The following is a 24285-nucleotide window of genomic DNA, read 5'->3' on the forward strand; positions in this document are numbered from 1 at the left end:
TGAGAACTGGTTAGGGGAAGAAATGTTTGACTTTTATCTGACATTTAATTTGCCAGCTTGCTTTCTTCTAGAGCTCAACTCTTGCTCTAACACGTGCTTAAACACCATTCCCCCTGCTCCTGCCTGCCTGCCCGTGAAGCCCCCAAGCACTTGGTACTCTCCCACTTCTCCAGTGATCTGGACACGCGTCTGTCTCTACCAGTTGACTGGATCTCGCATGCCTCAGACCCTCCCCACCCCATCATTTTCAGCAGATCAACTCCTTGGCAACCTCACCTAATTCCCACAACTTCCCTCCACCCTGATGCACCTGCCATCTGCCTCTGCTCTTTCATCACTCCTGTCCCGATAAAGGCATCTTTCCTCTCTCCCAACCCTCCGAGTTCTGATTCTATCAGCTCCCCCTTCTCAGGAACTCTCCACACTGTCTTCAGCCTCTGAGCTTAACACCACTCTCCCTCCACCCCATTCCTCGCCTCCTCATGTCCTCTTTCCCTTTCAAAGTCTGACTTCTCCGAAGAGTTGCCTACAAACACATCTCCATTTGCTCATCACCTACTCAACTCACTTGACGATATGGCTTTTCCTTCTGCCACTCCACTAACACTGCTCAAACTCAAAGCCAACAACTTCCAGGTCCCTAAATCCAATGGATTCTTAAAACCTATCTTCCCAGTGCAGCAAGCACTTCATACTTTTGATCTCTCCCTACCTTCTTGAAACAACCCTAGGCTTCAGTAATACCCCACTCCTGACATTCTTAGCCACTTTGGGGCAGTAATAATCACAACTTCTAACATCTGTGTAGAACTATAGATTTTGTAAAGCATTTCCACAACTGGTACATGTATTCATTTAATATTGTGAATGAATGTGTCATTTGATCATTTACTATGTGGGTGTTATTTGAGAGATGAAAAAAAAATCTCATAGCCAAGGCAATTTTGTTAAAGGTCGCAAAGAAAGGGTCAATCAAAATCAGTACTTCATCTCTCAGCTTTAAAAGCCATGCTCCTTAAAGACATGAATAGACACTTTTCCAAAGAAGACATCCAGATGGCTAACAGACACATGAAAAGATGCTCAACATCACTCATCATCAGGGAAATGCAAATCAAAACCACACTGAGAGACCACCTCACCCCTGTCAGAATGGCTACCATTAACAACTCAGGCAACAACAGATGTTGGCGAGGATGCGGAACAAGGGGAACACTTTTGTGCCGCTGGTGGGAATGCAAACTGGTGCAGCCACTCTGGAAAAAAGTATGGAGGTTCCTCAAAAAATTAAAAATAGAAATACCCTACGACCCAGCAATAGCACTACTAGGAATTTATCCAAAGGATACAGAAGTGCTGATTTGAAGGGGCACATGCACCCCGATGATTACAGCAACACTATCGACAATAGCCAAAGTATGGAAAAAGCCCAAATGTCCATCAACTGATGAATGGATAAGGATGTGGTATATAGATACAACGGAATATTACTCAGCAATCAAAAAGAGTGAAATCTTGCCATTTGCAACAATGTGGTTGGAACTAGAGTGTATTATGCTAAGCAAAAGAAGTCGGAGAAAGACAAATATATGATTTCACTCGTATGTGGCATTTAAGAAACACAACAGATGAACATAGGGAAAGGGAAGGAAAAATAAGATAAAAACAGAGAGGGAGACAAACCAGAAGACACTCTTAAACACAGAGAACCGAGGGTTGCTGGCAGGGTGTTGGGTGGCCGGGGGGGGGGGGGGGGGGGGGTGGACTAAATGTGCGAGGGGCGTTAAGGAAGGAGGGCACTTGTTGGGATGAGCACTGGGTGTTATATGTGTAAGGGGTGAATCACTAAATTCTATTCCTGAAATTGTTATTACACTATATGTTAACTTGGATTTAAATTTTTAAAATCTTAAAAAATAAATAAAAGCCATGCTTCTTCCAACACTACCATCACATGAACAGTTAACAATACTCAAGTGCCGCATCTCAGGAAAAATGAAGACATAACTGATTATCTTGCAGAAAAACCAAGCCCCGAATGAGCATATTACCTCTGAAAGAAAATTAAAAGGCTGGCTAAAACCTCTCAGATCCTTTTCACACAAAATCCTCAGCATCTATTAAATTGTTCATACTTAACATTTCCAAGGCTCACATAGTATCCTAACAGCCACATCCGGTGAACACTTGAAGACATTAGCTTCCGTAGTTCATCAACGGCTGCTATAAACAACATGTGTAAGTCATTTCTCCCCCTTCTAAAGAAAAAGTCAGCAGCTGTTTGCTAAAAAAAAATTTTTTATTGTGGATAAAGACATTGCCAACTTACATATATCATTTTTATTTGGAGTATTTTTTTTTTTTTTTTTGCCTTGCAGTGCTCCTGAGAAATTCAGAGATGCATTGACTTTAGCTCTATAAAACACAACCCAATATTAAGGTTGGGTTGTAAATTTCCCGCACTTAGATATTTCCCTAAAAACCAAAAGACAACTTATCAATTTTAATTAGAGAAATCTTAATAAGTTAAAAAGCAAAGACTGGAAAATAATCACATGTCAGAACATTAAAATACCATGACTTTTTCCATAGGAATATAGAAAATAAATATCAGTTATACTTACTTGATATTTACAAAATTAAAGATAATTTTTGTTGATGGAAGACGTTTTCAATACTTTGATATATGGAAAACTTTGTTAGCTTTAAAAATCAGATTCAAATGCTTTAAGTTTGACGCAATATGGCACTTCCCCACTAATTCTTATCACTCCCTATCCCTGAAGACATAGTTTGTTTTCCATCTACTGACTGGATAAGTATTTTGAGTCTTTTGTCCCCCTTTCAGTTAACCATTAGAAGGTTAAAATACACAGGAGGCTTTATTTGCAGGGGATAGCTGAAATTGGAATTCACTAGTTTTAAGAAAGTCACTCCTACTCCATGTTTTTGTTGTTCTGGTCTTATTTCCTTTGGTTTTTTATTTTTTTCTTTTAAAAATCAATAATGGCAGGGACTGAAACTCGACCAACCGTGATACAGGATTCTATTAAAATCAAATTCAATGGCTGGATGGCTTTTCTACCGTATTATAGTGGCTGAAAACCATTAGGAATGTTGTGAAAGCCTGGCAGCTAAAGCAAAATTCAACCACAAATTCTAGTAAGTTTACAGAGAAGTAAACAAGAAAACTACTGTAGTTAAAATATTGCAGTAAAAATACTGTTAGCAATGGCCTCTTGCTAACATTAGAATGATATGCTTCATCATCGTATGGTTACTAAGAAGATTCCTTGAGCAGATGGTTCATCTCTGACTCAACTTCGTTTCAGAAAAGTGGATGAGTTAAGTCTGCTTTGGATCAACAAACACTTAGTATGCATACCAGTGAGCTATAGTTTCAACCGGGATACAACTGAAACATTAGGTACTACAGCTTGAGGACAAGGTCACATACTTATTTAAATAGCAGCCATGTAAGGTCATGCTGTGAAGTTTAGATATGCAACCCACCCATAACAGCTTTCAAACTTACGTTAAACAAGGGGTGGGAGGCCAGGCTGTTTTGAGCAGGGAAGGAAATACTCAAAATGTCATAAAAGGCATTTAAAATATGATATGTTATTTAAATATGCACCATGCATCTCCTTTTCAAATTAAAAGACAAAGCTTTTTTGCATGTTCTAGTTCTTCAAAATGAAGGATCGTGTGTCTTTTTTTTCTTTTAACTTAGAAACTTTTATTTCAGATGCTCCACACTGAAATGAAACTTCAATGGCAAGCAGCAAATAATTTAAGATGGCCAGTGAAAGTATCTTTGGAAAGATCATATAAAACCCAAGGGTAATAATTTCATAAGAAATCATAATGGGCAAAACGGACAAGAGGCAGTCGGCCAGTCCTAACATAGAACCTGGACGACAACTTCCTTTAAAGTGTACTAAATCAAGAACGGCAGTGTAAATACATTAGCTCAGGAGACAGGTGATGTTCTGAAGCAGCAATGTCTCAGCTACTGCACATTTCAGAGAAACACGTTTTACCCATCCGTACGCGAAGACTTCCAATCTTCCAATCTAAATACAGTACACAGAGTATACAGTTAATCACAGCAAAATTTACAAACAATGAAACTGAGCTCTGGCCAGAGCCAGGCCTATTTACATATTTGGATTAGTATTATTTTCACCTTTCCTTGTTACACAGATGTTTCTATGTTAAAGACATACTGAAATGTACAAAATTTGCAAGAAATGTCTTCAAATGTACAACTTCAACAACTAACACAAACATGAACGTCTTGATATAATTAAGTTCCAAGTCAGGGACTGAATCTTATGACGGGTTTATAAAAAATTAAAGACCTACTCCCTTACTCTTAAGTTCCAAACACCAGGTGCTGGTGTTGCTGCAGTGACGTCACTACCTTCAGTGACCGTGAGGGTGAGAGGACAATGGAGAACTACTGCATCTGCGTACCTCTCCCTTCACGCCTCGGACAGAGGCAGGAGGTATCGTGTTTAGTGATATTGCTAATTATAGCTACCTAAATGCAGCTGTGTGACTTAACACTTACATGAAAGTTGTGCGTCTGTGTGTGAGGAAACGGTTTTAAGAGGATACCTTGGCTCATAAAACCAAATCCTACCTCCACAGTATGTACTCATGTCAAAAAGGAACAAATTACCCATACGGGCAACAACCTGGATGGGTCTCAAGGGAAGTGCGCGGAGTGAAAAAAGCCAATGTCAAAGGTAACAACATACCGCAGGAGTCCATCTACACAGCCCTCCCGACGTGACAAAGTTACAGAGCTGGAGAGCAGTCGGTGGTTGCCAGGGGCTGGGAGGGGATGTGCGTAGGGAAGGAGGTGGCCACGATTATAAAACATCGCGGGGCAGCACGAGAGGCCCCTGATGAAACCATCTGCTCTCTGTACTGTAGTGGGGATCACGTCAATCTACACCTGGGATAAAATTGCATAGAACCAAACAAACACACATTCCACCTCAGGACACCTACAAGCTCCCAGGGACAACCGTGTTGCTGGCCTGTCGACACAGAGCCCTCTCAAGATGAATCTATGTTTCAGCACTTACAGAAAAGCCGCTACTTATTTTCTTCTGCCGCTTCTTCTTTTTCTAAGTCTCTTGATTATCTTTAAAAGATAGACTATGCGTCTCTAACTTAAATGGGCTTGAAAATCATAGAAAGAAGTAAAGAGCTGATATAAGCTACTAGAAATTTTTATCTTTATCTTTTTTATTATTTGTAAATTAAAAAATAAAATGTTTCTAGCTTAAATGAAAGGTCAAATCAGAGAAGGAACACAGCATGTATTATAGCAAACACTTCCTCCTGGGACACCTGCAATTTCTAAAAGCAATAAGAATATTTTTATTAAGTTTAGAGAATATACAACTGCAAACAATTACATGACTTTCTCCAAAAGGCCACTTAGTGATCAAGTACACACACGTAGTGTTCATGGTTTCTTTAAAGTGCCACGTGTTTGTCTCTGGCTTGGGAATCATCTACTGCTTTAAAAGGTCTTTCAACACAACTCCAGCACTGTTGTCGGGTGACACTGGCAAGGGTGTAAACGTGGGCAACACATCGGAGATGGGTTTCAGGAGCAGATGCCCAGGCCCACCAGGTCCAAGTCCCGCCGGGTTCATAAGAGGCACAGCCGCAGAGCGGGGAGCCAGGAATGGATTCACATCTGTTCTTCTACCAGATCTGGATTCTGTGCCATCTACATGATAAAACACAAGCTGTTCAGTCGCCTATATGTGATTTGGTTAACGGCGTACATGTGTTCTCGGTTCCTAGATTGGGCCCCCAAATAAATTTAATTCTTACGCTGCTGGGTTCTGGATCTGCTAAGCAGAGTCTACGACACATAGAGGGTGAAAGAAGACAAGACAGCAAGAGAGATGAACGGACAAAGAACAGGGAAGGGATAGGAATACCTATATATACAGCTAATACTTTATGAAACGCATTAACATTGTTGTTTGACACTTAAATACCACTTATATAACTGATAAACTTCATTTCCTTTAGGAACTGCCTTTGAGAGGGCGTTTTCTATGTTACGATGCACGCAAATTTTGTAACTACTTACCATAAAGATGACAGACTTGAGAACTTGTTTTCCCCCAATAATTAAAGGCCATGAAAAAAACTGGCACCAACACCACGGTGGTAACAATCAGATCTGACATTAATTTATCCAAAGAAAAACAAGATATACATTATGTTACCTGATCCTCCTCTTTTTAACATTCAAAGGTTTGAAACAATTCTTCCTTAGATTATTTCTCTATAAAGTTAGGCTGAAACTAGTTTTTATGGGAAGAGGTATTTGTTTATGCCCTGATGTCTTGGTGGACAGAATTCCGCTTTGTTACCCGAGACCGCTAACCACGTCACTGTTAAGAGACAAGCACCACTCAGCAATGGGAAACTCAAATGAAGAGTAACCTCTAGAACAAAGAAAGCATTGAGACAAATTCATCAAATCAACTTATCATCAAGTACCCTGGGTCTCCAAGCTTTACTTCTGTGTGAATGACAGCTTTCCAAACTCTGGAAAAGCTTCCGGTGCCCCTTAGTAAGCTCTGACCCTTGCCACATACTTCTGAATCCAGGATTAAAGAGTAGGCTTGCTTTTCTTTAAATGGAAACCCTATACCAGCTCAGAACATCACTAGCTTTGGTCTCTGATCGATCCAAACCAAGCTGGGAACATAGCCTGGTAAGTGGAGAGGAGGAGAGAAAGAAAGAGGAGGAGAGGGAGGGGCAGAGCAGGGAGCAGGAGATCTTGCCGCAATGAATTCTGGAATTCACATGAAGACACTACAACCTAGTGTAGCAGGAAGAAAGCATTTTTAGTATGGTCTTGATGACTTTTCACTAAATTTAGTAGCCAAACCTTTTCTCAAAACAAATTTTACCATTTCTCTTTTTATCAAAATTCAGGAAAATAGAAACAGCTAAATGACTTAAGGCAATTTGTTTTGAATTTCAGAATATAAATTCTTTAATATTTTATTCAAATTTACGTATCTGATGTGCTATGAACTTGGGTATATGATAACACACACCTTTATAGTCCAACTAGCAAACAAGTTAGTCTGTATTAAAATATGTAGACTTCAGATAAAAGAGAGACTTTCTAATCAAGAATCTGTTTATAGTCTAATGGATTATACTTCATTTTCAAGAAAATTTCATGCATGCCAAAATAGGTGATATAAATATAAATAAGACCCTTATGACCTAGTGGGATAGAAAGCTATGCATACAGATCATACAACCACCAGACCATTTGCTTCTAGGCAGACCGTTTAACACATAAGAATACTTTCAATACATTCTTGGATGTCTAAGCCAGTTTACTGTACTGCTCTTATAAATATTATTAACATACCACGGTTTGGTTATTGAGTGTAACACTTAGGTGTTCACAGGGAAAAAAATCTTTAACTATAAACTACACTTTTAACTCTAATTTAGCAATAAGTATCCTTAGTAGGAAGGAAAACAGGTGACCAAACAAAGGTTTACCAGTTCACCAGCACTTCCAAGAAGAATTCAAAGTGGCTTATGCAGAGAGGAGAATTATTCCAATATACAAAAGAAAAATACTCCACATTGTTTAAGCTAATCCAAGCCAATTAAGCATCAGATTGCTATAAGAATATATGAAGCAAAATCTAATGCCTTACTGGAATGTTGGGAGAAGTCACTGTACATTTTCAGAAACACTAGAAATTTAGTTAATATCACTATAAACCATAATTATATATTAAACATTCAATTTTTTAAACTGTAGAAAAACTAAGTAAGCATCTGGTTTTACCTTTAAAACTTTCTGGCACATTTGTAACTGCCTTTCTCCTTCCTGGTGAATCCAGAGGTTTCAGATCATGAACAGAAAGCTTTGGTGGTGGAACAGATGGGTGAGATTCTGTTTCTAGAAATTTAACAAAAAGTTCTGAAAAAGACTAAGGAAACAGTATTTGGGTTAATTAGGCAGATATTATAAATTACATACATTGTATATTATATTTCTACAAAGAAGAAAATGTACCAGCTACTCCAAATATCAAAAACAAATCATGCCTTCTGAATCATTTTTTTATAAGTCATATGAACAATTAATGAAACAATTGTTTATATGAACAAATAAAACTACTAGTGCTTTAGTTACAGATCAATTAAAATCTTTAGCAATGTAATCAATAATGTTTGATCAAACACTTGTTACCAACCTCACAGTCGTAATTAGCTACCCGATGGCACTTCAGACATCAAGCCTTAAATCATTTTAATGACTGTTTACATGGACATGAAACACTATATTGATGGAAAACAGTATTAAATAGTTCTATTTTTCTATAGTAACATCCAATCGATGAATACACAGCAGCAGCTCACCAGTAAGATTATCAGATTAACACAATGTAGTTGTAGATTTTTCCTTTAAAACAAACTTTATGCCATCCAATTTAAAATAGGGTATTGTTTATCTTCAACCAACTCTGGGTATATCACCTAGCATCAGTTTCCTCTTTATTAAAAAACAAAGTAAAATAAGAAAATTCCACATTCTGATTCACAGAGCTACTACTCAATTTATTGTTTTTATTTTTAAATTTTTTTAGTTTTTATTTAGTTAAGTAATCTCTATGCCCAACGTGGGGCTCAAACCCATGACCCTGAGACGAAGAGTTGCCTGCTCTAAGCCAGCCGGGCAGCCCGAGCTACTCAATTTATCAGTATTCATGAAGACTAGTAGGCACTATGTTTTCATGTTTATTAATGCCTCCTCCTGCCAAGGTGTAGATCTGTTGAGGGGAGGTGCTTTGTCTTCTGGTTTGCTGGTGCATCCCCCAAGCTGAGAACAGTCTGGTACAGAGCAGGTGCTCGGTAGTAAGTGTTCAAGGACTAGGTGGACACAAGCATGCATAGCCTCTGTCTTTAAGAATCTCATCATTTAGTAGCAAGACAAATGGCTGTGTGCCTATAGCAGCATGATCAAATACAAAGAAAAAAAATACTTAGTACTTTGAAAAATAAAAGTACCATGTAAATAAAAAGTTCAAACGAAACATATATGCAATAAAATTATTTAAACTGGCTTATGATCCTTAAGCTAATCTCTCTGGAGATCTCAGTTTCCACAATTCCAAAATCAAAGGTCTGTATAATAAAGTAACGTAAAAAAGAAATCTGGTTTTTGCGAATGAATGTGATGTACAATCATTGCGGCACTCCTATTCAGCAAGAATAAAACTGGCTCTTACACTGTTAAGCACAGATTGCTGATTTGGTCTCAGAGGTGTGTTGGGGACGCTTTTGGATCCTCCTCCAAGCCATCCAGTCATCCACCTGGTAACACCACCCTGATCTTCATGAAGCAACTGAAAGATTATTTTCAAACAGAAAAATGTTATCAATACAAGAAAAGAAAAAACTATTTTTACATGATTTCAGATGGTAGCGAACTATGCTTTTCAAGTCCAATTCCTAGTAAATGTTTCCTATTGAGAGAGGCTACCAATACAATAAAATGTCATCCCAAGCACTATCTCAAGTAAAAGTTGAGGACTGCCAGGTCTCAAAATTTCAGCCCTCTGATAGGAGACGTAGTTACGGAACTAATACCATACAAATTGAACAAATTCACCTCTTCACTATAGTATGAAACGGTTCCATTTCCACGTTACTGAGAAAAATGAAAAGTTACATAATATTGAGTAAAGAAGATAATTTTAAATGATGCCACCATGTGAATTATGAATATATTCAGAATGACTTCCAATTGTTTGGTTACCTGCTCCATTTCCTCCCTCTTGATACCCAGGACGCTTCCCATTAATCGTAACACCTCATGGCGCTGATGTTTCGGTGTATGGAAATGTCCAATGAAGAGGTTTCTCATTAGGACTCTGTGAAAATAAAGGCAGAAACAGCTCAAGCTAACTCAACAGTTATCCCAATACTTAGTGTACCCAAACAATAAACACTAAACATATGAATATTTAATTATACTTAAGCAATTGTTACAAGAAACACTAAACGATAAAACGTTTTAAAGTACTTAAAAAAAAAATCTTGACAAGTCTAATGGAGAGTATTTCGAACAACCTAAAAAACGGATACCTTTTAAAACATCATTTATTACCCACTCATTTTCTCCAACAAATAAATCAATCAACTGAGACAGCGCCTAGGTAAGTAACTTTCGGTGCCTATCTGGGCTCTACTGTAAGATACTTAGGATTTCTCCCTCCCCACCTTAAGTGCTGACGACACTTCTTGTGCTTAACAGTTACGCTTATACCTCCCCACGCACGTTTATTAAAAATTTGCTAATAATATCTAAATCTTTAAAACATTAATGACATGTTACATATATACCTAGGTTTCAGACAAGGTATGTTTATTTAAGGACAGCTAAAGAGAACTAAAAAGAATGATAAGAATAAAACTTTCTATTTTCTAAGTGCTTCATATTATGGTGGTGTTTTAACTCTTCCATATGGTTTCGAGAAAAGTAATTTGAGCTGGGAGAAGTCTTTAAAAACCAAGACAAGAGAAGTTATTCTACTGACTCCTCATGAAAACGACCTACATCTCATCACCATACAAGAAAAGGCTTTTAAAAAACTTAATCACATATAAACATCTACATGTAGAAGCTGTTTTCACCATAAAGGTAATCTCCATAAAATACATAAAAGTTAATAGGCAGAGCATACTTGTCCACTTTTCCTTCTGTGCTGTTGACTAAGTTCATCAGTTTCTTTTGTACATCATCCAGCATTTCTTGTCGGAGCTCATCTGTTTTAAAACATGTGAATAAAGAGAGTCGTTAACGGATTAAAATAGCCTGGATGAATATATAATGAGGTTTATAACATCTTTCCTGCAAAATCTGAATACATACACTTATCCAATTAGTGACATTCAATTACTTCCATCTCTTCTTGGTTCAAGAAGCTAGGCTTTCTGGTATAGAAATTACCTAGCAGCCAGAGTATGCACTAATTCACGTGGTTTATCTGCCCCCCCAAATCAATTGTTTAATAGAAAATTTAAAAACCAAAAAAAGGGTTTCATTCTCTTCAGAAACTTAATAGCAAAAAAGAGATTTTTCACCACTGCTTCCTTGTATAAAACATTTCCAGAGCCACTCTTTAATGGGAAGAAATGGAAAGGACAATTTTAGATTTTCCTTTTTCCATTTTCCTGGCTGGACTGGTTTCTGGTGAGCTAAGAAGAGTATTTAACACAACTAAGAGCATGGCTCGGATGCAGCTCCTAGGACAAAGTATTCTGAGGCATAGAACTTGCAACATACAATTCAGATCACTGGTTCTAACACACTAATCAAGATGACTGTAGCTTATATGACTAATTCAGAAGGATGCTGGACTACTTTATAATTCTCATTTATTTAAAAAGGAAGCAAAATCTGTAAAATCTTGGTGAAACAGCTGGAATCCAAGCAGTATTATAGGCAAAGTCTAGAATTACAACAAGAGTACCCTGTTCATATATCCGGCCGTGCCATGGGGCCAACGATCCCCAGGCTAAGGAACGCTCGGCCACGCCCATGGGGTGTTGATACCTGCCACCTGAGAAATGGAGAGTTTGAGCTGAAGGAGATGCTTATCCAAGTTAGATGACAAGTTTGGATCTGAAAGAAATGAAGAGGCGACTGCTTTGCAGCAGAGCTCTACTTTTCGAATCGAGAAACACTCCAATCCAAACACTGGACTCCGATCTCTTTCCACAAACCTCCTCTTTGAATTATGCTGCATTTTCCAGGTAGTAGCTGGATACAAGTCCCTTGTCAGATACAGAACTTGGAAATATTTTCACCCATTCCGTGGGATGTCATTTTGCTTTCTTGATGGCATCCTTTTATTTATCAGAGTTGTCAATTTTGATGAAGTCCAATTTATTTTTTCTTTTGTTATTTGTGCTTTTAGAGTCACATCTAAGAAATCAATGCCTAATTTAACATCACAAAGATTTACTCCTATGTTTTCTTCTGAGAGTTTTATAATCGTGACTTTATTTTTTTTTAAATGTTTTTACTTATTTTTGAGACAGAGAGAGGCAGAGCATGAGCAGGAGAGGAGCAGAGAGAGAGGGAGACACAGAATCCGAAGCAGGCTCCGGGCTCTGAGCTGTCAGCACAGAGCCCGACGCGGGGCTCGAACTCACAGACTGTGAGATCATGACCTGAGCCGAAGCCGGACGCTTAACCGACTGAGCCACCCAGGCACCGCCCCCCCCCCCTGCCCTTTTTTTTAATGTTATAATTGTGACTTTAAAATGCAGGTCTGTGATGCATGTTGAGTTAATTCTCACGCACGGTGTGAGGTAAGGGATTGATTTTGTTCTTGTGCACGTGGACATCCGGTTGTTCCAGCACCATATGTTGAAAAACTATTCTTTTGGCACCCTTGTTGAAAACCAATTGATCATAAAAGTACGGTTTATTTCCAGACTCTCAATTCCAACTATGCAACCTCTACCAATGTTTTTTCTTCTACTTGAAAAGCTCTTTTCCATCAGCACCTCCATATCTAAGGTCCTAGGGTCACTTCCTCAAAGTTTCATCTGAACCCTACAGATTAGGCCAGGTCCATCTGCTTTATGTTTTCATTCTGCCTTGCACAATGCCTAATATTCTGATTTAGAGTACTAAACGCATATATAAAAATGTCCAGTTTAACTGTTTGCAATGGCTTGTGGTCCTTCTAAATTGCAAAAATCTAAATTGCAAAATGTAATTCATATAATAGGCTAACTTTACCAAAATAGAGATGGTTGCCATAACCATATTATAAAAGCAAAGTTTGTGTTCGGAAAATCTACTACAAACGTTTCCTTTCCTGTCTTACCAGTAAGGAATTTAAGCTTGGACATTAAAACGAGAGAGAGGGAGAGGGAGAGGGAGAGGGAGAGGGAGAGAGAGAACAAGATTATTATTAAAGTTTGAGTCAGTAAAAGACATTCTGGATTCTCAACAGGCACATATATACAATGAACACGTGGTACTCTTTGGACCCTAACACCGCATTCTGAACGTAAATAGAATTCTCAACTACGAATAGTGAGTAAACTAATCTCGTGTCAAAGTTCTGAATCTACCATCCCACTCATGAGCTAAAGCAAGAGCCAGAGTAACAATGAGCACGGTCTTCTGTTTCACCCTCCCCCACTATGGAAAGGTAGCAGAAAACCAGAGGTCAAGCTTACCTCCACCTTTCTCGTCTCTCATATTGCCCTTCTCCTATCTAACTTTTTCTAAAATTAATGATTTTTTATATTGATTATATATCAAAATTATAATATTCTGGATATACTGGGATATATAAATTATGTTACTAAGATCAACTTCACCTGGCTACTAAACAGTATTAAATTATACATGTGGCTTGCATTATATTTTTATTGGATAGCACTGCTTTGGAGCATAACCAGGATATAACCACTACAGTATATCGTCTCTTATTAAAAAAACAAAAGAAAGATAAAACTGAACGACAGACATCTTCAGAGTAACGTGCACAAAGCAAAGAATTGATTCTGATTAAAATTTTAGTAAAATTAGAAAAATTTAACCTTGCTCTATAAAAAACAGATCAAGAAATCTGTCTTAATAAAGTTCAAGTCAAAAATATTTTCTTGATGACAATTCATCAAGAATGGTTACAATTCTGATTAAAATCTCTGTTCTGAATGGTAGGGTCATAACATCCTCATGGCCAAAATAATAGGGTAAAAATTTCTCAAACTCATCAGAATATTAAGTTAGTCCTAAACTAATGTGACAGAATTGATAACCCTGCATATGCTTGCAGGCACGCCTGGAACGGTTCAAACTCATGTAGTACTTTCAATGTATTCTGGTTTTTAAGTCTAGGAAAAGACCCTCAGAATTTTGGGGGAGGGCTTGGAAGAACCGTATGAACTAGGAAAGGTTTAGAACAGAAAGGCAATACAGACTTCAAAGGCCCCTATGGACTTCTCTCTTTCTCGAGGCACCCTTATTTTCCTCCCATCAGAGATCCTGAAGATTTCTCCACAAAAACTGAACACTAATTCAAACCACAATTTGAAATCAGAACTGTATTTATATGGGCAGACAAAATAACGGTTATTCAGAAATGGGTTTTTAGCCAAATATAATATCCCTGTGAAATAATCTAACATGCCAAAATAATTCTTTGGAAGTTGAAAACAATAATAAAAAAAAAAAAAAAAGGCAGGGGGATACACTTGAGAGTTGAGCAATAAAGCAAGTGAGATTAGTCTAGTTTAGGGGAAGAATTACTCTAAGTATAGGAGATCCTCAAACCTGCCATATCACAGCCTCTTCTCTGTGAATGCCTAGAGAGGACACCATGGTCTTCATCACTTGATTTACAATCAAAATTGAACATAAAATGTAACTGACTACAACAAATCGGCTCATTGTAACTTTACATTTTATTTGTGATGAGTAACACTGCACTGTAATACTATCTTCACAGCACATCGTAAAATTAAGTCACACTCCTTACAAAGTCATTTGGCTATTGCATGACTTAGCTCTCTTGGACGAGACTCAAGTCAGACTTTTTAACAGTCACCTGACTGAGAAAAGTGACTGGAACAGGACTTGAAGGTCAGGAGAATATATGAATCACGGTCCTGTAATAAGACCTGGATAGGAACCACGGTCCTGTCACCAGGGCCAGACTTTGTTGCCTATTTTGTCAAATATGCATGCTTAATCTCAAAGGATTTTGAATCTACTGATTAAATGTGACTTTTCTAAACAGTGAAGTGCTATATAAAGCATTAGGACTCGTTCATCTGATTTCTTAAAATAACAAAATAATCCATCTTTTAACCTACCCCTAACCAATACCAATAATGTATCACTGTGGTTATATTAACATTGATAATTTTGCCTCCATTTTGTCTTATCCTCTTTTTGAACCAAGGCAAAGGAGCCAAGGAAGAAAAAAATGTTAGATTATTTCATTTACAGGTGTGTCGGTAAATAAACTGAGTCTAGTGTCTTACTTGCACTACACTACCTAAAAAATAAATTTAAATCTAATACATGAAATTCAATATAAGGAAACATAGCCTCTTCGTTTAATATTTAATTAAATATAATTAAGGCAAAGGCTAGAAGTTAGATGGTCTTTTTATTACAGAATGTCAACTTAACATAGAATCATTTTCTTTATAACACCAAAGAAATCTTTTTAAAGAAATCTTATATTTAACACGTGAAGTTGAGACATATTACATCTGCTTTGTCTTTTAACTCCATTCTTTTCAACCATACGATAGAATTTTAAGGTCTAGATAGAGTACATGGTAAGTGCTTTCTCATTCCCTAACTGTAATTACTCACTGATGAATGAAAAGTAATTTTTGAAATTCCACTTCCTCGCAATGAACTCACAGGAAAAGAGTTTTATTAATACAGTATAACCTCACTAATTTGAATTTCACTAGATCAGAATCTGGACTACACTGAAACAGCAACATTGAGGTCTCCTGGATTATTTGTACAATTAAATTAGAGTTGCCATGTGCATTTAAGAGATTTTTTTATAGAAACGTCTTTAATGGAACCAGATCAAATTTATTTTCCCCCTCTACCCCCCTTCCTCAATCCTTCAGCGTGAATTCAAGTAATTTGTACTGCATTCTTCCATATCGAAACAAAAGTTTTTCAAAAGACAATACCGTGAATCAAGTTACATATTTTCATTTTAAAAGGTTCACACAGACTAGCCAAATCCCAAAAGAAAGGGCCGCAATTTTGTCAGAGAAAAGTAAAGTCATTATAATAATGTTGCCACTTACTGAGTATCATCATCACTATAGAAAACAATGACAAAAGGCTAAGCTGCAGACCGAGCCTCAACTCATTTCTGAAAGTTCCCTGTTGCAAATGAGCACTGACTCAATCTGGCCCCCAAAAATGCTTTTTCAGCCCACACAGGTTGTTTTAAATTCAGTGTCACACAGAAAACTGGAACATTTCACACAAAAGTCTGCATTTCCAGTGTCTCTTGAAGGAGCCGGAGATTTGGCAGCGCTGGGCCTACATGCCTGCGTGGCGACAGTCGGGTGGAGCCTCCGTGAGGAACTCTCCGATTCAACACTGTCTCTCCTTGGTCCTCTTTGCGCTTTCACGTGACTATGACTTGGCCCCCAGTTTATAAGTTGTGTTTGTGATCCACACTTACAGTTTCATTTCTCCACAGTAACTACCACTTCCACCTCCGCCTTCCCTTTGGTCATTAGCGGTCACCAGATCTTCAGCCGGTTTCAGATATATGAATTCCTCCCTCTGTCTAGAACGCTCTTCCCCAGCTTCCTGCCTGCTTAGCTGTACCTATTCGTCACTCAGGTGAGGTCCGGTATACTGTACCTTCTCCACCCTTCCACGTTACCATCATCAAGTAGTATGAATTGTTCCTTCCTTTTGAAATCTGTTGCCTATTTGTGATTACATGCAACCTTCCCCTTCGTGGCTGACTACAAGCCTCCTGAAAGTACCAGTCCCCTGTCTTTCTCTCTCCAGTGCCTATCCTGGTGCCAGGTACACAGCAGGAAACAATGAATTTTTGAGAAGTAAATGCGAGACCGATTCATTTTTCTCTAGGAAGGGAGAGGATCTGGGAAGACCAGAACACAGGACAAAAAAGAATACATGATTTATGTTCTGAATTACCCCATCCATATGAGGGAAAATACACAAAACACATTAACTCAAAACATTCTCATCTCTACACAATATACTTTTCCCTTTGTACTTAGAAGAATTAATAAAACACACATTTAAAAATATGACCATTAAGTTTAAAAGGGCTTATTTACCTAATTGATACTAACTTTTTTCTTAACTAAAATCTTGGCATTGTCTAGTATACCCCCAGATGTTTATATCATCACAAATAATTTTTTAACCATTTATGGCAATTCAGAAAACTGCATCTGGTATTTCTTATATGTTTCCTCTAAAATCACCACTTCTGCCAAAAACATCTATAAAGAAATCCCTCAAAAGGTTTGGGTAACAAAGCGTCTGGGAATGTATTTGGCCTATGTTCAACAGGACATTATATGTTTTCTTGTATAAATCATGTCCTGGAAAACGGAATGTCTTTATTTAAAATAAAAACTCTACCATCTAGCACCATAAAGGTAGTTCCATGAAAAACATTTTAAATCTCTTTTATATTTGTAGCTTTAAAACCTATTTTTATGCTTCATATTACAGTAGGTTTATTGGGACTCATTTTATACATTCTTTTAGATTTCCTTCAAAAAAAAAACACAACTACACACTGTAATTTTCCATTCTCAACTTATACATTTTTTAAAAAGCAGTCACCAAAATTTCCTAAAAAATTTTTTAAATGAACCAAAAACCTTGACAACCTCACCAAAGAAGATGTATAGATGGTAAATAAACGTATGAAAAGATGTTCCACATTATTCGTCTTCAGGGAAATGCAAATGAAAATAACACGGTATCACCACACACTATCAGAATGGCCAAATGCTGCAACCCTGACAACAGCAGGCGCCAGTGAGCAGGAGGCGGGGATGCAAAGTGGTGAGGCCACTCTGCAAGAGTCTGGCGCTTTCTTAACAAAACTAAACATGCTCTTACCATACGCTGCAGCAACCACACTCCTCAGTATTTACACAAAGGAGCTGAAAACTTACATCCACACAAAATCCTGCGCTCGTAACTTTATAGCATCTTTATTCATAATGGCTAAAACTTGGAAACAACCAAGATGTCCTTCATTCAGTGGGTGAGTGGATACATAAACCGTGGTGCATCCAGACAATGGAATATCATTCAGCGCTAAAAAGAAATGAGCTCTCAAACTATGAAAAGACACGGTGGAACTTTAAATGCACATTACTAAGTGAAAGAAGCTAATCCGAAAGGGCTACATACTGTCTGCTTCCAACTATATAACGTTCTGGAAAAGGCAAAAACTATGGAGGCAGTAAGAAGATCAGCGGTTTCCAGAGGTGAGGGTAGAGGGAGGGGGAAAGAGATGAACAGGTGGAGAGCACAGAGGACTTTTAAGGCAGCGCAAATCCTCTGACACTATCATGATGTAATTCATTAGACATCTGCCCCAAACCCTTAGAATATATAACACATAGAATACATAACACCGGGAGTAAACCCTAAGGTAAACTGAGGACTTTGGGTGATCATGACGTGTCACTGTAGGTTCATCCTTGGTATATAAACCCAAAAAGTACCGTTCCGGTGAGTGATGTTGATAATGGAGGGAAAACGGTTACATGGGAAATGCCTATACCTCCCTCTCGATTTTGTTGTAAACCTAAAAGTGCTCTAAAAGATAGTTTTAAAAAAACACACACCAACAAAACAAACTTAGTTATGGGGTCCTTTAAGGCGCAGCCATAGACAGGCAGACATACCAGAAGATATTTCCAATGCTAGAATCTAAATTTGTATTGCTTATGAAAACTTCTTTTTCTTCATGTATCGTAACATTCACCATCCTTCTGAATAACTTATCAAAACAAGAACTATTTTGTGCTTTCTACTTCAATTTTATCCCATCTTTTCATTTAAGCAGGAACTGATCTCAAGGATGAAGGTGGAGAACAAGAAGTGAAAGAAGGAAAATGTCAAATCTGGCCATAAATACAGCAAGGTCACAGATCTTTTAATAGCTCAGCTGTAGTCTAGGTTTCCCCAGGGGTACACTTCCCCGTGTCTGACAATTCCACAGAAATTCTGAACGCTGATCAGTTCAGAACAGTTAATGAAAGACACTGTCGTCCTATTTGCTTCACAGAGGACCAGTGTCGTAAGTTTGAAAATCAGGAATACAGGATGGTGTGCAAAGTAAGTCTTTGGAACTGTACTGAACAAAAACACTTGCAGGTAAAATGCTGAAAGAACAATTTATAGAAAGAAGGAAAGCAATAGATCTTCTACCAGCCAACTATGAAAATATAGCACCTATAGGATCATAGGGTTTCCTTTCAATGTTATTTTATGGAGAAAGGGGTCACACTAAGGAGGGCAAGGGAGAGAGAAGTTCTTACATTTTGGGGGTGAAACCCTACTACTAGTTTAGGGCTCTGCTCAAGATCCTTTCCTCCACAGAATGCCCTTGACCCTCAATGAGATTCTCAGGGAAGAAAATACACACTCTTTTATGACCACTGCAGCACATCACTGTCTTACTCTGTGAACCTATTCTGTATCTACGCTACATGGTACTTAACTAAACTCCTTGGAAGAAAGGATCCTATCTAGCATCTCACACAGCATCTAACATGAAGCCAAGTCGTCGGTTCTCATTAATTACTTAATGCCTGAGAAGGCACCTTCATACATTTCACACAAGGGCTGCAAATACCCGGAACCTCAACCTACTGTTGCAAGTACCTAGCACTATAAGAACGACTGAAATCATCAAAGACCTACTGCTTTCATACTGGTGTTATATGTAATAGCTCCCTTTTCATATGTTTGACCAGAATGAATCATCTCATCTCTGGTAGCAAGAACATAACCAAGCATTTTGAGTAAAATACCACTTTTAAGGTGAGTTTCCCAATATTGTTTAAATGTTGAAACTGCGTATCAACTAATCATCAGTCTACAGATGTTTAGAAATAAAACAATGCTTTGCTTCTACAATTCAAGTCTCTATGTACTTTCTTGCAACAAAAGTCAATCTGTCTTTTTCAAAATTGTTTCTCCTGGCAAATATTTTCGCTGTCTGGCCAAGTTTTGTGTTAAAAATAAAGTACAGTATTACAACATCAATCAACATTTAAAGTACTTAATGATCTATGAAAGAAAATATACAGTGATTCTTTTGAAACAACCAAGCCAATCAAGGTCTTATTTATATTATCAAATCAAGAGTGCAGCTTTGAGAAAATAAAATCACATTTGTGTTTACAGATAGAAAAGCAATATTAAGCACTGAGGTAATAAAAGAAAACAGACTGTTAAGAAGAGGCAAGAATGTAAATGGCAAGAATGACTTAAAGACACAACAGAACTGTCTCTTCACTCCCCTTCCCGTCTGTGCTACACTGGCCTCCTGCCTGACCTCTCAAATACCTGCCTGACCTCAAGCATAACCAGAGCTTTCCTGAAGCTAATATTTACTCCACACAAAATGAGTCCAAAGTTCCTACACATTCACACTGCATGACTGCATGGTAACTGTAACTTTTTACATCAGTAGGGACCGAGGCCACCCAAGCTTTGTCAGATATAATCTGAACCTGATATATTCTACTACTGGGAGTTTAAGTGAGTGTCTGAACAAGTCCTAAGTAGCACAGGGACTCATACTATTTAGCAACTACCGTAAGTCACAGAATCTTTAATCTTACCATCATCTGCTGGAAATGACTCAGGTAGATACCTAAAAGAGGATGTGGCCTTAAATATTACACAGAAGCATACCATACAGCACTGGCATGTCCCAGACCAATGAGTTGGCTTAGAATACTGCTTTTTCACTTCCATTAGTCCAGAGCTACCCTAAGCTGTCAGTTCTCTGGCCAATCCCTGGGGTACCCAGTGTGTCCTCTCTGGGTTGGCCGTATGTCTTCAGATAATGCTACAGTTGCTCTGGCATTTTCCCAATAAATATGGCCTTCCCATAGGAGCGATCTTTTCAACATGTAGGGCACAATATAGAGGATGCTGCCCTATCTTTAAAGGAGACAGAGATATACAGAACAAAATAGAAATCAAACTATAAATAACCATCTTCCTGACCGGACAAAATAAAGTAACATGGAAAGATATGAGCTTTGGTCAAGGGCAAAAAGATCAGAGTTTAAGGGTTCAAATCTCAGTTCCTTTGACTTATAAAATGGAACTCATATCACCCACTTTACAATTGCTTGTGAAGAGTAAATAAGAGAAGACTAAACGTGACAGAGTATATGTTACATAAAATGTTCATGATGCTCAATCTTTAATTGTTTCCTGGCTGCCCAGCCCTGCCGCCTATGAGATTTAGAGCTCCAAGGCTGGCCAAGTTCAACAGAGCAGACACCGGACTTTCAGTTGGGCAGTGATTTGCCTCAGAAATCATTATCTTGAGGACAACTACCTCACATCATGTAGCTTCCCGTCTTTTATATTCCTAAAAATCTCTCATCTGCTGTCTGTCGTTAGATTTAGGGCAACTTCCTTTGGCTTGGCTCGTCCTTTGGTACCCGTGCTTCGGTGGTTCCTGCCTGCCTCCTTAGCGGCCGAGTCGCTGTTTCTGTCAGCCGGCAGTGTCTCTTTCTGCTGTGCCATCTCCTCCTAATTTTGCCTATTTCTAATTTCTATTTTACATTAATAAAACATTCTGAGGTACTTAATTCCTTTAATTACGTGCCTTGGTGCTACCACACCCAACCCAGATACCTAAAGGTGGTACATTTCTGGGCTCCACGGTCACCTTTCTGATAACCTTAGATCACTACCTACTGCAGGCAGCCCTAGAATAGCTTCAACTCCCCGGGAACCCTTAAATCAGAGACTGAACGATGAGATGCCAACTTGGTCAGCGGTTAGACTCAACAAAGCATTAGGAACCCCCTGATTACTTGAGGCCCAACTGACAATCCCAAGCACAGGACTCACCTTAGGGAACTGGCAGGGCTTATCTTATAAGCATCACATCATTATATAAATGAGTGTCTATTTGTAAAGCATCATCCATAATCATAAAAGGCTAGTTATGGCCGGAGGTTCAGTCCACAAGAAGTTACTCTTTGGCTCGAGAATACTGTCTTAACACGTCCGATGGCTTTAGGTAGGATGAACACAGAATGATCAGGGACGCCTAACCATAAAAAGTCAGGTCAGTAAAATCATTTCCCTTGATGACCGACAGGGTGACACCCAACACAACTGGACTGCCTCAACATCCAGGAAAACTAACTGGACAGGCAAGGCCAACTTTTGACTCTGGTTTCACGAGGACTGTATTAAAACTGAAGCAAGCTGGTCGAGGGAGATGGAAATAGAGGTCACACCCAGTGGAAGCTGCTCTCACTCAACGGCACCAGTGCCTCTGAGAAGACTACACCTGATTCAGCACTAGTGTTGCCAGGAAAAAAAGGAAAAGAAAAAACACCTACTTTGCTTTTTAAGTTCTTCAATTTGTTCTTCCTTTAAATCTAACTGTTCTGTAAGTCTCGATGCCGAATCCAACGCAGCATTTGCTTCATCGAACCGCTCCTGAGGAAGAGAGAAGTTGGTTAAAAAGCAGCCTGGAAGAACTACTTCACAAACTACGCGGCTGGAGGACAGAGTCTATCAACCCTCTTCTATTCAGTTGATGAAGTTGTACCACTGTGACCTCAGGCAAGTTCACACAGTAAGTATCAAAGACAGAACTGGTACTTCACAGCACAATACTAGCTCCCTTAGTAAGTAAGTAAGATGCTACTAAAAGACAGTATGGTGACAAAAGGGGGAAAAAAGTGACAAGAAGAGAATAAAAACTACAAAAAGCAGATATAAAAAAAGTCAAGAAACGTAACAAATGGTCTTTTTAATTTTTGCAAGCCTGATGAGTATAAAATGACATGTCATTACTTTATTAATTTTTATTTCTCTACTAGTGAATTTGAGCATTTTTCCATTTATAGGAAATTCACAGGTTTTTTTTTTTTTTTTTTAATTAAAAATTTTTTTAATGTTTATTTGCTTTGAGAGACAGAGAGTGAGCAGTGGAGGGAAAGACAGAATCCCAAGCAGGCTCCACACCATCAGCATGGAACCTGATGCGGGGCTGGAACCCATGAACCGCGAGGTCATGACCTGAACCGAGGACCCAGGCTCCCCCAGGGGTGCTTTTCTGTGAAAACTTCTTTGCATATCTTGCCCATTTCTCTACTAAACTTTCTCTTGTTGTTTGTAAAAGCACCTTGTAGGGTAGATGTGAACCCTTTGTCACCAGTGCTACAAGGATTATTTGCCAGATCTGTCATTTGTCTATTGACTGCATAATACCTTTTGCCATGTACAAGTGTTTAAACTGTCTATAGTAAACATGTCCTATTTTGCTTTCACAGATTCTGGAGTTTTAGTCTTGCTTAGGCTCCTCCTCCTTGCCCCTAGACTCTACATGTGGTCTTCCAGGTTTCCTTGCAAAGTTGTTTTAATATTTACACCTTCCAAACAGTGTTTCTCAATAGGTGTGCTTTTGACATTCCTGGCCCCCACCCACTAAATGCCAGAAGACCCATCCGGTCAGTTACAACCAAAAACAGCCCCAGGTTTCCAGCACCACTCCCAGTTGAGAATCCAAGCTTTAATACAATTGGAATTTACTTTCGTATATGGTATAAGATAGGGATCCAATTTTATTTTCTTCCAGACAGACAGCCAGCTGTGGCAACGTCATGTATCAGTTGGATAACCTATCCTGTTTCCATGAAGTTGAAATTAGTTTAGGGCTTGGTTTTAAATGCTCAAATGTATCCTAAGCTCTATTTCTGGATTCTCCTTCCGTTCTACTCATCTAGTCAATATTTGATATTTAGTAAGCAAGCCCCTCCTTACTGTTGTTGTTTCACACAATTTTCCTGGCTATCTAGAGTACTCGCCCGTGTAAATTTCAGGTCAACTTTTACCATCTTGAATCAGAGGGACAGTGTTTTTGATGTGTCATCTTAGATAGACGACAGCCCCCAGTTATGCAATCAAACATAATCTAGATGTTGCTGTGAAGGTATTTTGCAAATGTAATCAAAGCCCCTAATCAACTGAATTTGAGGAAGGCATTTATCCTGAATGATCAGGGTGGACCTGACTGAGCTAGCTGAAGCAAGGCTGAGCCTTCCCTCAAAAGGAGAAAAAATTCCTGCTGTAGACTGCAACATCAGCCCTCCCCGTGGAGTTCTGTCCTGCTTGTGATGTTCTTTCTTGACCGTCTGTGGAGAATACCTTTGGCCTATGCCTGTGGGTTCCAGCCTGCATGTGATGGGATCTTCCCATTGTGACTACCAACTCCTATAATCACACTGCCAATTCTTTAGAATAAACCTCATAGGTGTGTACCTCTACATATCACATATATCACTGTGGGGGTGTGTTACACACCCCACACCCCCTACTGGTTCTGCTTTTCAGGTTGAACCCTAACTGATACACAGAGGGACTGAGCTAAAGATGTTAAATAAAAAATTTAATATTTGAAATCC

At 38.5% G+C, this 24285-nt stretch overlaps 1 protein-coding gene across 3 annotated transcripts in view; it reads right to left on the reverse strand.

The window, feature by feature from the left end:
- Positions 1-5242: 5242 nt before the first annotated feature.
- Positions 5243-24285, reverse strand: part of TRIP11 (thyroid hormone receptor interactor 11) — a 61783-nt gene continuing 42740 nt past the window's right edge. For 2 of the 3 annotated variants that reach the window (XM_060620584.3, XM_060620583.3), the window contains exons 16-21: positions 22216-22315; positions 10773-10854; positions 9845-9959; positions 9315-9431; positions 7868-8012; positions 5243-5755 (exon numbers count right to left, since the gene is read on the reverse strand). In XM_060620584.3, the coding sequence (XP_060476567.2) occupies positions 5535-5755; positions 7868-8012; positions 9315-9431; positions 9845-9959; positions 10773-10854; positions 22216-22315 (780 nt within the window). In that variant the 3' untranslated portion in view covers positions 5243-5534. Of the gene's footprint in view, positions 5756-7867; positions 8013-8155; positions 9032-9314; positions 9432-9844; positions 9960-10772; positions 10855-22215; positions 22316-24285 lie in introns of those variants that run through there. The other variant, XM_060620585.3, reaches the window with a different exon arrangement.

The sequence above is a fragment of the Panthera onca genome, chromosome B3, assembly GCF_046562875.1.
Source record: "Panthera onca isolate mPanOnc1 chromosome B3, mPanOnc1 haplotype 2, whole genome shotgun sequence".
NCBI classification, from domain to species: Eukaryota; Metazoa; Chordata; class Mammalia; order Carnivora; family Felidae; genus Panthera; species Panthera onca.